This window comes from Ammodytes marinus (assembly GCF_949987685.1).
Source record: "Ammodytes marinus genome assembly, chromosome: 7".
In the NCBI taxonomy this organism is placed as follows: domain Eukaryota; kingdom Metazoa; phylum Chordata; class Actinopteri; order Uranoscopiformes; family Ammodytidae; genus Ammodytes; species Ammodytes marinus.
In genome coordinates, this window is record NC_137211.1 from 15,050,114 (window position 1) to 15,063,599 (window position 13,486).

Sequence of the window (13,486 nt, forward strand, 5' to 3'; positions counted from 1 at the left end):
ACCTGTTGCACTAATTATAAATAAGTGTCTTTAGGCAAAGTGTGAAGTATAAAATGGACAAATAGAAGTCTGGATTGTATATTTTCAGCTGTTTTAATGTTCACTCAACTGTATGAAGTGAGAATATTGAGAATATAATACAGTTAAAGCAAAGCAGGCAGTGAATTAAAAGTGGGGAAACCTATAAGAACTTAAATGGACCAAATTTTTTTCTATTGATTGTTTGTTGTTAAGGAGGCTGTGGCTGATAATATAATAAGACATGCTTATATAACATGAACACATCACTGCATTTATAGAGAAAAGAGAAAAGGGACGCTATAAGGTAAATGAACTGCGAAAACCATATAATCAGAATTGAGCTATTTTAACTATGTTGTACAGTCCATTGTCTTTCAACAGCAAAATACATGTGAAGGAAGATTGCGGGTATGAAGTGAGAATATTGACCTTATTTTGGGCGCATTGGGGTTCATGCAACATTTTCGTATTCCTTTCCTTAATCTCTCATAATTTGTTCTGTGACATTGGCTCTGACCAGCATTTCAAGTCCAATTCACTTAACTTTTTTTAACAGCACGCACTTTTCAGAAAATGGTTTATTTTCGGATTAAGTCCACCTGTGCTCATATGAACCGATCATAAGCGCAATCAACAGCATTACATTACTGGTCAAGTTTAATTTACAAACATGCTATCCAAAATAAAATCAGGATTGTGCTTCTTTAACTCTCTGTTGTGAAATCCATTGTCACTCAACTGTATCAAATGCACCTCTATTTCAAAAGATTAATGGAAAAACTTCTAATCAAAATAATCGACATGTGCTAGCTTGAATGCATTACAGGGTCTGAATGTCGATTACTATTAATTTTTGATTAATTACCCAGCCCTGGTCTTATGTTGCATTAATAGACTAGGTTTGTGCAAGTTTTCCTTTGTTTAGTTCTTACAGGTATTGAACCCATTGGCATGTATTCAAGCCACTCGTGTGAAGCTTTAATTAGAGGCTGGGAAAAAATTAAAAGGAAAAGGAATGCAGTATGAAATGATGTAATACAAGTTTAATGTTAGGGAGAGCTCGGAGTGCTATACTCTTTTGTTTCATTAATAGACTGGGTGTGTTAAGCTAAGTAGCTTTATTGGCCATTGGCTCCATTGAAATTGATCTTTTCGCATATCCCTTTTTCACACCACACTCCAGGAGGGTCCTTGCGAAGGGTCAGCCACAGTGCAGCGCCCAAAGTACCTTGCTCAAGGTCACAATGGTAGAGAAGGTGTAATACCAGCCACCACTAGTTTTATTTAATTTACTGAGTGGTGATGATATAGGAATGGTGATATATTCAAGTTTGTTTCAGACTTTATTAGGTTTTCGCCCAGGATTGATTTGTGTTTTGCTGCCCTCAAGTCACCCTTCTAGCCTCACAAGCCTGCTGCAGGAAGTCTTCTTCATGTGTGAGAGCAAAAAAGTGAAACGTTAGTCTCATTTCTTGACAATAGAAATGAACTTGTGAAATGAACAGGGTGCTTCAATTCCTCTAATATGCCTTGGTGCAAACTGCTGACAAGCTGTCATAAAGTTCAGGTCTCCTTTACTGGTTCAGTGCATACCATTAAGGCCAAGTCCTTGTCTAAACAGCCTTGTGTTCGATTCTAGCCCAGACAATTTGCTACATGGCATAGGTTTTGGACCGTGAAGCTGAAGATATTTATGAAATACTACTGATCACATTAAGAGCCCCTAGCGTCCTTAAAGATTATATTTTTTCATTGTGAACCAGATAATCTGATGGAGGTGGAGGAGCTTCTTTGAAATGTAATCTTGAAAATGTAGTGCAGGTTCATACTCTGACAAATAAATGTTACACAGTTACATAACAAAAAAAAAACAGACGGGTCAGGTGAATGAGTATGAGTGTTATTAATTATAGGGTGTAGATATGTAATAGCATGTGGCCTTTTAAAACCATGTGGTAGCCGAATTCTTCCCCATGGCTTGACAAAGACTCGAACAGGCTGGACTTCGTCATTGTGTTCAAAGAGGTTTATTTCAGGAGATTTCCATCAGACATCAGACATAGGATTTCATGGAGCATCGAAGCAGCGGGCTGAGGCCGCAATGGCACTGAAGTTGCTAGTTACAGGACCCGTTTATATCTGTGTGTGTGGGGTATCATGTGTCTTAATATCTGCAAATAGACATATCGTTTCATTGCTTGTGCAACACCCAGTCAAACACACGTCCATCTAGGGATCTGACGTTAACCTTTAGAGTCTATCTACTCAGCACTCTTGATGAATACCATTCAAATCTACCACATTCCTCCATTTAGAAGTAAATACTTCTACCAAAATCAGATGTAACCAAACATATTTGAATGGCCTAACAGAAACCTACAACAAAACACAAAAAACACTCTTTATGAGTAATGTAGAAGACAATGCATAGGTGTAACACATTACTGCAGCAAACTACATATGAATGGGACCAACAAGCAACAGCTTAAACACTGAACGAAGATAAAATGAGAATAGGGTGCGAGAGCCCTCTGCAGCCGAGTCTCAAGAGTCTCAAGTTCAGATATTTTGAAACGTGATCAGCTTGCATGGGAAATGTAGTCCATCCAACTTTGGCACAGAGGATGGCTCCTCTATTACATAATTGGCAGACTCCGCCAGACGTGGAATTTTCGTTGGCCACCGGCCCAGGAAAGTCCAAGCTGGTATGCGGTTGGTATGCGTTTGGCCATCTCCTCTATCAGCCATGACCACGGAATGCACTTGCGACAGCGCGGGGGCAGTAACCCGAGCAGTCAGCATTCTTGATGACAGAAGTTGGTCTCCAATCTTTTTCCTCATTCCTTAGCGTACATAAAGCACAGAGCGACGTAACAAGCTCGAATCCAGTCCAGCCTTTTTCCCAAAGTCTTAGTCAATAAAACCAGCACACGGTTTCTTTGTTATAACAGTGGAACTACTGGATACCTGGCCATAACGGAGCCTCTGTGTAGTCCCCCAGACCGGACGCTCACGCCGTGACCTTGAACTTGGCACAGAGCACTATCAGCCGTTTACACATCATCTCCCGTAGCAGTTCTCAGTTATTTTTAGATACTGGAACAGACATGAACCTTTCAACTTGGGCGTTCATCCGGGATTCCCACTTTGTTCTGCATTTCTCATTTCATCAGATGATTTCCGTCCAAGTACAGGTAGATTCATCGTGTTCCTGTTATATCCGTTATCGTGACGCCAAATGTGGTAGCCGAATCCCCCGTTGCGACCAAGACAAAGGGTGAGGCCAGGACAATCATCACTGTGGTTCAAAGAGGTTTATTTCAGGAGATTTCCAGCAGACATCAGACATAGGATTTCATGGAGCATCGAAGCAGCAGGCTGAGGCCGCAATGGCACTGAAGTTGCTAGTTACAGGACCCGTTTATATCTGTGTGTGTGGGGTATCATGTGTCTTAATATCTGCAAATAGACATATCGTTTCATTGCTTGTGCAACACCGAGTCAACCACACGTCCATCTAGGGATCCGACGTTAACCTTTAGAGTCTATCTGCTCAGCACTCTTGATGAATACCATTCAAATCTACCACAACCAGTACAGCTATTTTTGACACGTCTTACTGGTTGGTCTACTTGCAGTGGCAGGTAAACAGAATGGACATGATTAGCATTACCGTAGTTGTTTCTTGTGGTTTCACTCAAAGTACTTTGTTAAGATCAAGTAAATAAATATCATGACCTTGGTTATATATTTAAGAAGTTAACACTGCTTTGATGTTTTGAATGTTAAACTATGTTGTAATACCCAGATATTTCCCAAATATAAGAACGTTTTTCAGTAGGCTTAGGGACACAAAATAAAAACACTTTTTATATAACTATCCCTAGACTAGTAAAATTGTTCATTGCTTCCAGTTTAATTAGGAGGTGGATACCGCAGAAAACGAGTTACTGAAAAGCTTGGAGGATTCAACAGGGTTCTGCAGGAAACATTTCACATCATTAGCATACAGGTTAATTGTATGGATAATATGTTTTATGATTCAAATGTTAGCATTTTGGTGTACTGCAAAAGGTCAGTGGTTCAATGAATCAAGGACAAAGTAATGGAGAAAGTTTACTTAGTGCATGCAAATATCTACCCCAATCTTCTCTGGGTTCTTAAAACCTCATTTATCTTCCATAGGGTATAAGAACGTCACACATGAAAAGAAGAAATGTCAGTACACTTAATTCATGCAAGAATGAATAATCCGCAATGTAATTTTCAAGAGGTATCCATGAAATGCATTTCCTGAAATGTCACTTCTAATACTGTTGTGTTTGTTTTCTGAAATCTTGTCGTGTATTCTAATAATGTAGGTTATTTTCATAGTGGAAATCTGATGATCTGATGCTTTCAGTTTTGATTGTTGTGTTTCTAAATACTTTGTTGTCCAATCACAACACTCTCACTATGAGGGCAGTGGCCAATCTGATAGGTGTGGTGGAAAAATACAAGCCACTTATTATTTAGCTACTGGGTGACTTCCTTGGTCAGCTATATATAAAGTGATATAACATCATGCATGTGACTACCTTGACAGATCTACAACAAGACTGATAGACATCGGAAACATCAGCTAAAGGCAGATATGACCTCTGAAAACCTCACAATGCAAGAGAGAATGACAAAGGAGAAGCTGTTGAAATTTAAGAAATGGAAAGTGAAAGACACATGTCAGTACCTGACAGAAAACAGACTTGGAAATTCAGAAATACAAAAATTTCAAGGTTGGTGTTCTGGTTTGGTAGATTCAATGAATAGTTCATTTTAATCTGATGATGTTTCCTATGCCTCTGTGTTGTGAGTCTTGTACTGTAGTTGTATATCAATTGTTACCAATAGTTATTAACTGCTGCCTCTTTTACCCAGAATATGAAATCACTGGTGACAAGCTGCAAGAGCTCACGGTTGATAAACTGAAGGAGTTGGGCATAAGGTGAGTGAGTTCCCTTGTTAAAAAAGGTTGCAATGTCTAAAATGTTATCAGCACTGGATAAATGTGAATACAAAATAAATTGCCCTAAAATGATAGCTCTAATTTGTGCAAAAAAAACAGGAGTGTCTCTGAGGTTTCACACATCAACGCTTTCTCTTCATCTTACGATGCTCTTAAGTATTTTCTTTTTTCCATTTCTTTAGCGAACCTGAGTGTCTACAAATCTTAAATGCTCTTAAGAAGCTCTGGCAAATTCAAAGCAAGGTAATATATCATGTGCCTAACCATACACCACACTACCTTGTCTGTGCTGGACAGAAGAGAGAGATTAAACAGTAAAAAATATGAAGAGCTTGAAGATAAACAGCATTGGAATGTGTAGATAATGATGAGATGGATGTTGGGGAAAAACCTCAGGGAAGGAAGACTTCAGTATGAAATTAAGAAAAACTAGCTGTCTGATTACTAAGGAGAACTATGCCTCGATTTTGCTGGTACTCTTTTTGGGACATGTAAAGTCATGGCGTGCCTAATTGTTTATTTTGTTCTACAAGGTGCTGAACAATCCCATCAGTGTATTTTTCAGCCTTTCCTTGGGCCATTATTCAGGCTCATTTGGCCTCGCTCCAAAACATATTCATTTTCTTAACCACTAGATAGCTCCCTCTGGCCCTCCTTTGGGTAATAACTGGACTGGGGTTTTTGGATTTGTGTCTTCTGCCAGGTGTTTAATGATCCCATCCACGGGCATGTGGAATTACACCCACTTCTTGTCAAAATCATTGACACACCTCAGTTCCAGAGACTTCGATACCTCAAGCAGCTTGGAGGGGGGTACTATGTTTACCCTGGAGCATCCCACAACCGCTTTGAACACTCCATTGGGTATGTCCACATGTTTACAACACAGCTACCATACATGTCTTAATGTTATCCCAATCTAAACTAAGCAAAGACCGGTTTGCAGTAAGGCACCCATTAAAAACAATACAATAATGATAACACATTGCACAACTTATTAACGCCTGATATTTCCATTTCCATATTTTGATGCACTATACTCATGTGGTAATAATGAGTTGTTTTGTTATTGTTGTTGTTGTGTGCTGTCCATGTTGGTAAAGGGTGGCACACTTAGCAGGAGAGCTTGCACAGGCTCTGCAAACAAGGCAGCCAGATCTTGAAATCACCGACAGAGACATCCTTTGTGTTCAGATCGCTGGTCTTTGCCATGACCTGGGTAAGTGGTACACACTTTTCACTATTGCATTCAATATATTTGAAAGGTTATTGGGATTGACTAGAAGTGAAAACTAAAGTGAAATTACTAACAACATTATCCAAAAAAATTGCTAATAGTGAGGGGTGATAAAAGCAGCAACCATTTAAGGCTGTTCACTAATGAAAGCAGACAGTAAAAAACGATAGATCCAATGGTTCACAATTTACTTTTTTCTGTTCTCAACAAATCTATTCTCATTTTAGTGTTGAGCAACTGCCACTAAACAACTAAAGTAAAACAGTCTCTTTAGATGACAACAGGGGAGACCTTGTGAAATAAAATTTAGTATATGTAGACAAGCTTGGATAGAACAATCTTGTATGATGTGTTGAAAATTGTTCATAGAAATTACCACACTTGAGGGCAGGGTTAAACGCCAGCAGTCAGGGAGAGGCAAAAGATCGACACTTAATTGTTTTACTCTATAGCTCATTTAAATGGAAACAGCAAAGGTGTGAGTTTGGTCTGATTACCTGTTTGTTGTGGCACTGAAAATAAATAGCTTACTTTAAATTTCACACACAAACATCTTTTGGTTCACTTGTATTTATTTCTACATATCTAGGACATGGGCCCTTTTCCCATCTGTATGATGGCATTGTCATCCCTGAAACAGAAAAGAAGGGTTGGAAGGTGACGTATGACATAATAACCTACCACACAAATTAAGCACATGTATAAAAACACAGACATTGGCTGCATTAAGTATGGAAGAATATTAGGGCCACAGGAGAGAAAACAAAAGAGAGCAGGAAGTAATTTTTTACATCATGCACTCCTAGTAATAAAGTGGAAATTATTTTAAATAACAAAATTCTATGACAAGAATGAAGACGAAACACAATGTAGAGATTTAACTTGACAGGTCAAGACTGCAGTGAAGTTGGAAATATGTCAACAGATTTGAACTTAAGGGATCAATAACTCATAAGCAAAACATTAGTAAAACACAAACGGTGCATTATTCATCTCAGTGACTAATAAACTGATCAGAAATTATTTAAGGTCACCTAAGTTTTAAATTGAATAGTTAAACATTTTGTGAATATTGCTTCACTTTCTAGTGAAGAGTTGGACAGGAATATTAATACAACTATTATGTCTATTAAATCTGAGTTGGAGCCAGCAGTCGGTATTAGCCTAGCTTAATTAGTCTGATTCCTTCCAAGTCTGCCTAAAATTCCTGCAGCTATATAACACATATTAGCAAATGCTCCTATACCAAACTCTGAAATATCCTGAATGTCATACTACACATAAACTTGACTGTTTTGTTATTCATTATTTTTTGCTTTTAAATGAAATAAAGAGTTCCTTAAATTAACAACTGTTGCTGTTAGAGTATCAGACATATCATTTAAACACAAAACATCAGTCAAATGAACATGCATGTTTTAAACAGACTTTGTAAGGAAGTCTGTTTCTTGGTTTTATGACAGATGCCTTAAAACAAAGAAGGCTTTGCCAAACATCCCTCTCAATGTATGGGGAAAGAGGGAGGAGTGAATTAGTTAGATCTGGTTCAGGTAGAAGTAGGCTGCATATGTTCTACAAGGCACACAGTCAATATCAAAGTTATGAACACACTCGTCTGCCAAACACAAGAGATACGACAAGTTATCCCATTCCTTAAATCCTGTCATATTTTGGCAAAGATAAGATCTTATACTGGAGCAGTCAGTCATTGTATTTCCAATTTGAATTCTCTTATTGATATATTAATAAGTATATGTATTTTTCAGCATGAGGATGGCTCTGTAAAAATGTTTGACCACCTGGTAGAAAAAAATTACCTGAAGGGGGTGATGGAGGAGCACGGACTGATTCCTAACGAGGACCTGATCTTCATCAAGGAGATGATCAATGGACCTCTGGATAATCAAGCAGCTGAAGGCGAAGTACTGATCAGTCCTGTCCATTGAATTGTGTGAAATCATTATCATCTTTGCTACCGCAGCCATTGTCTAATGTCAACTATTGTCATCTCCACAGTTGCAATATAAAGGTCGTGAAAAGGAAAAGTGGTTCCTCTATGAAATCGTGGCCAACAAGGGAACTGGCATTGATGTCGACAAGTTTGACTACTTTGCCAGGTTTAACATCTGCAGCAGAGCAATTAACTTTTTGATGTAGAATAATGAACCATTATAATATAGTGTTCTTATTTTGATTTTGAGTTTGATGTAGTAAACCAATGTTTTCACTGTATCTTCTCAGGGACTGCCACCACCTGGGCATCCGGAACAACTTTGACCATCAACGCTTCATAAAGTTTGCCAGAGTGTGTGAGGTAGCCGGGAAGAAGCACATCTGCACTAGAGACAAGGTACCGACGTTAAAACTTTTTTTATCAGTTTTTGAAACGGCAATCCATTTATTTGATTAGTTATGACTAACCTTTAGGCAACTCTCTCAACAGGAGGAGTACAATATGTACGAAATGTTCCACACAAGGCTGAGTCTCCACAAAAGAGCCTACCAGCACAAAACGCATCAGATCATACAGCATATGTGAGTGCCTACACTTCACATGTTGCTTGCTTTGCTTGTTGCATGATTCACGCTCCTTTGTGTTGTACAGAGCAAAATGTTCTCAAAAGTGATAATATGTTGGGTATGTAAATACAGGATTGCAGAGGCCTTTTTAAAAGCAGACGAGCACATCAAGATCCAAGGCTCAGGAGGGAAGATATACACGCTCTCCACAGCCATAGATGACATGGAGGCCTACACCAAGCTGACAGGTCTGTAGACACCACTGTGTTATGCTGTTTTAAAAAAAAACATAAATACAGGCAGGAGTTGGCAGGATACAACAAACACAGCCATGTATACAAAATATTATGAGTTGTCTTTTAGTACATGTCAACATGTTCTGTCAGACTGCAATCAGTATTATTCTTTAATGTATTTGTTATTTGTTGTTAAACATGAATAGTAAAGCCATTTGATTTATTTTAGAGAATTTTCTCTGCTGGATGGCTCAGTTACTTACCTGAACAAAAAGAGTACAGGTGATGTAACAGTGTAACAGTATCAAACAGTCATCCTACTGTGGAAGAAAAACCCTCTATTCTCGGTTATGCTAGCATATAAATATGGGTAGTTGGGATCTGAGGAATTACAAATCAAAACATATGGCATTGGTGTTCACAAAATTAATTTTGTAACACTGTTAGCAGCTGCAGATAAGATTTAAGCTTAATCAATTTTTTATTCGTATTTTCAGAAAGAACCCTTATACTTTAACGTCACAACAAAAAAAGGTTTTAGGATGAGGAATGCCTTTGGCTCGGGATGTGAAACTAAAAATTCATGTAAAACTCATCAAATCCAATAAAAATCCGGACTGAGCTGTTAACATTACCCTAAACTTTGATACAGTAGCAACTAAAAATGTGTTAGGCTATGTGAAATACTACAAAGTAGATGTGGCACTAACTTCCTTTTAACTAATTAGCAGGACAATGCTAAACATCGTGGGCATATCAGAGCAGAAAAAAACAGAATGTTTAATCCATTATTATTACCCTTTTGAAATCTTTGATGGACTTGTTTGGCAAATGTTGAATTTAAAGTAGAAGTCTCAAAGGAGTAAAAATGTGTTATGCCTGTTTCAGTTTAAATGACATGCAATCCTGTATATTGTTCAGTTGAAAGAGATTGTATTTAGCCTTACTTAAAATATCTATGTTGTAATCATGAATGTGAAAAAAAAAATTAAGAACAAGTAGAAATAATGTTATCACAAATGCATCATGCTTAATTTTTTTAGTTAAGCTTGAGTTTAAAGTGTCAGTTATTTATTTTATGAAACACTGAATGATTTTATGATATTGTCTCTGGTTTGTGTCAACGCACTCATCACAAAGTGTCTTTGTTTGTCCTGTAGATCATGTGTTTGAACAAATTCTCAACCCCATATCTGTTGAGCTGAAAGAGACTGTTGAGACGAATGACACAGAAGACTCTGAACTGGTAACTGTTGAGGAGAAAGAGCCGAAAAAGCCTAATGAACTGGAAGTGGCTAGAGGGATTCTAAAGAGGATTGTCTCTCGAGACTTCTACAAGTTTTTAGGAGAATGGACCATGGACGAAAAACCCAAGGTGTGCACCAATGTCTTTGTTGTTCTGTATTGCATTACACACTATCCATTTGAATAACACTGAATACATTTTAACAACAACAAATCTATACCAGTCACAATTCAAATTGAATTGAGAATATGTGATAGCACTGCGAGTCATAGGACCTTATGTCCCCTAGGCAACATATTTACCAAGCCAACTGGCAGATCGTTATTTCATAGTCAAAATGTTTTCTAACTATATTAACCTAAATGACATCGCGAATAAGTGATCACAGTTGAAGCTAGAGACAATAGAAAGTTGTCCTCTTGTCTTTACTGCCATTCAGCCTCCATCTGTGACTGGGCAACAGGTTACTCTGGGGAGTGCCAGCAAGTTGGAGCACCTTTCGGTAAATTGAACTTGTTTTTAATTCAACAAATTCAGCGGTTAAATGTGAATCTTTGGTACCTCTGACATGCACCCTTTCTCTCAACAGATAAAAGAAATGGAGGGAACTTGGAAAAAGGGGCTGGCTGCAGAACTCCAGTTGAATTCTAAGGATTTTGTAGTGTCTGTGAGTTTTTAGTGAGAATAGTTTCGACTCCCTTTTCTTAAAACCTTTGCTTAGGTTGATTATATTTTTTTCCGTCTTCTGTTGCCCACCTCCGTTCTGGCACAATTTACTTGTAAATATAAAAAGAGACACTCTCATCCTTTTCTTTTAGGCTGTTACTCTGGACTATGGGATGAAAGACCAAAACCCCATGAAAAATGTGCATTTTTACCGCAAGAATGACCATACCAAAGAAGTCGAGGACTCCACTGAGGTCAGAACTAAATCAATGGCAAAACAGACTTAAACCTTAGTCTTTTTTGCATTAGCCATTTGTTCAGTGTGTGTATTTTTCATAAGACAGTCTCTGCTCTGTCATTATTCTCTAATATATGCTGCTGTCATTCCTGTCAGGTTTCCAAGCTTCTCCCAACATGCTTCTCTGAGACGATGATCAGGGTTTACTGTAAGAAGACTACTGACAGCAGTCTGGATGATCACAAGGATCTCTTTAAAAAGTGGTGCACCAACAACTCTTCAAAAAGCATCTGGTAATATATAGATATAGAAGGCAGTGAAAGTGTGTATTATGTCACTATCATGAGGATGGGAAACAGGGAAGGAGCGATTACATATGTTACATCTGGCATTCTCTGCATTGCTATTGTTAAAACTGTTGCGCTTGTCTGCATTGTTTTTATTTTGCCCTACATGCAGGAAGGAAAAAAAGCAACAGCCTCCAACAACAAGTTCATCTTAAGTTCTGAAAGATGGATGTCAACACTGAAAAAAGAAAAACCAACACTGACTGGTAATGATTGGTTCACAAAATGATTAAGATATTCTATAAAGATGAGTATGCTACTTAGCACAACAACGCTTATCATGAGGACTCTGAATTACTTGACACTGTTTCAAAACATCCAAAATAGTAAGTCTTAGATGGATTTTCACCACTGAAAAATCAAACACTACCTGGTACATATTGGTTCACATAATCATAGATATTCTATAAAAGGTATTTTACATAGCAGAGCAAAGCTAAAATCATGAGTCAGGACACTAAATTACTTGACACTGTGGTTTTTCCAAAAATGTTGTTTTATAAGGATGCATAATCACATATTCAGGCAACCTGTTCAATATTACATATTCTTGTTTATGTTTGATAATTTACAAATATTATCATTACATTATAAATCTGCAGCTGTATGCGCCACAATTTAAACTATATCACTGTTGGTAAGCAGCATGCCATTATGTTATCCTGTTGTGTGACAAATCGTGGTTTTATCATATGTCTTTGTCTGAAACTCAATATTTATACAGCAAGTTTCAGGGCACCTTTTTTGCAGCCATTTAAGCCTTGTATTCTGGGTATTCCTTATGACCTTCTGTAATGGAGTCTGTTAAGAGCGAACATTTTATTTGGTTGTAGGGGTTTAAAATATGAGTTAGTGGTGTTCATGGACGTTGGAAGTGGGGGTGTGGTTTTAATGTTATTCGTGTGAATTCATGTGTTTAATTTGGTTATGTGGTCCCAACTTGTGTATTTTTAATGGTATCTTCTTTCTTATTCACAGCTAACTTTGTATTTGATTTGATTTCATATTTTACTTAGTGAGTTGTTGCTGTGAATGATTTTACCTTGTGAAAGGGATTCTTGGGAAGTACTTTGTATTGCATTTATCTATATGAATGAAGAATTTACTATTTTTCTCATCGTGTAAAATGTTATGATATTCTATGTATTGGGGTTATAAAGGGAAACATAGCAAAAGTGATTTGAACTTTTCAACTTTATTTCAACTGAAACAAAATGATAACACATTTTGCCTGCTCTATTTGAAATAAAGGTTATTTTCTCTTTACCGTGTGTCCTGGAGGAGTTCAACTAGTACAAGAGGAAAGGAAATCAAACACTCATGTTTGTCACCTTTAGCCCAAGAAAAGGAGATTCTTCTGTATAGAGATGAGGAAGCTGAATTCACTCAGACAACAAGCTGTAGTTGAGGCTGCTTTATTTGCATGCATGTACAAAATCAGCATGAACAAGAGTCAAGACTACACCGCATATTCTGAGACTGCATGATGCTTTAAACTCTTTTCTATTAGCATCAAAATTGAACAAATTGTCAATGATATGTGTGAGGTGAGAGCCCATGACCCTGTAGGTGCAAAATCTTGTTCTCACATCTATAGCACTATTGAAACAGTCCAGTCCTCATTGCTGTAATACAGGCTACTCAATGTTAAAGTACGCTACGTTTAACTTTATTATATGCAATCTCTTTTACCATGAACACCAGTTTCTTTTATCCTCTTTTTATCTTGTGCAAATTATGTTATCATGGGTAATTTCATTTTAATTATTTTACCACTTGCATAGTAGGTTATGCGTACTTTATTTTATAATAGGGCACAAGCTCTGCCATCTAATCTTAACCAGGCCAACCTTTTTATTTTCGTCCTAAAGTAGGGGAGAACGGGGTAATCTGAGCCACTTTTTACATTTGCTCCCCTCTAAGGGAGCTAAAATGATTCATCACTCAAATTTACACATTTCCCATTAATTCAG

The 13,486-nt window shown here is 37.6% G+C and overlaps 1 protein-coding gene across 1 annotated transcript; it reads left to right on the top strand.

Annotated features, from left to right (window-relative positions):
- Positions 1–4,677: 4,677 nt before the first annotated feature.
- LOC307253331 (deoxynucleoside triphosphate triphosphohydrolase SAMHD1-like) lies at positions 4,678–12,669 on the top strand. The gene is made up of 17 exons (XM_080031321.1): positions 4,678–4,793; positions 4,936–5,002; positions 5,206–5,266; positions 5,727–5,887; positions 6,127–6,242; positions 6,850–6,917; positions 8,027–8,182; positions 8,277–8,377; positions 8,502–8,610; positions 8,704–8,795; positions 8,913–9,028; positions 10,177–10,391; positions 10,702–10,764; positions 10,852–10,929; positions 11,081–11,182; positions 11,323–11,459; positions 11,626–12,669. The coding sequence occupies exons 1-17, from the start codon at positions 4,688–4,690 to the stop codon at positions 11,666–11,668; spliced, it is 1,791 nt and encodes a 596-aa protein (XP_079887447.1). The 5' UTR covers positions 4,678–4,687; the 3' UTR covers positions 11,669–12,669.
- Positions 12,670–13,486: the final 817 nt, after the last annotated feature.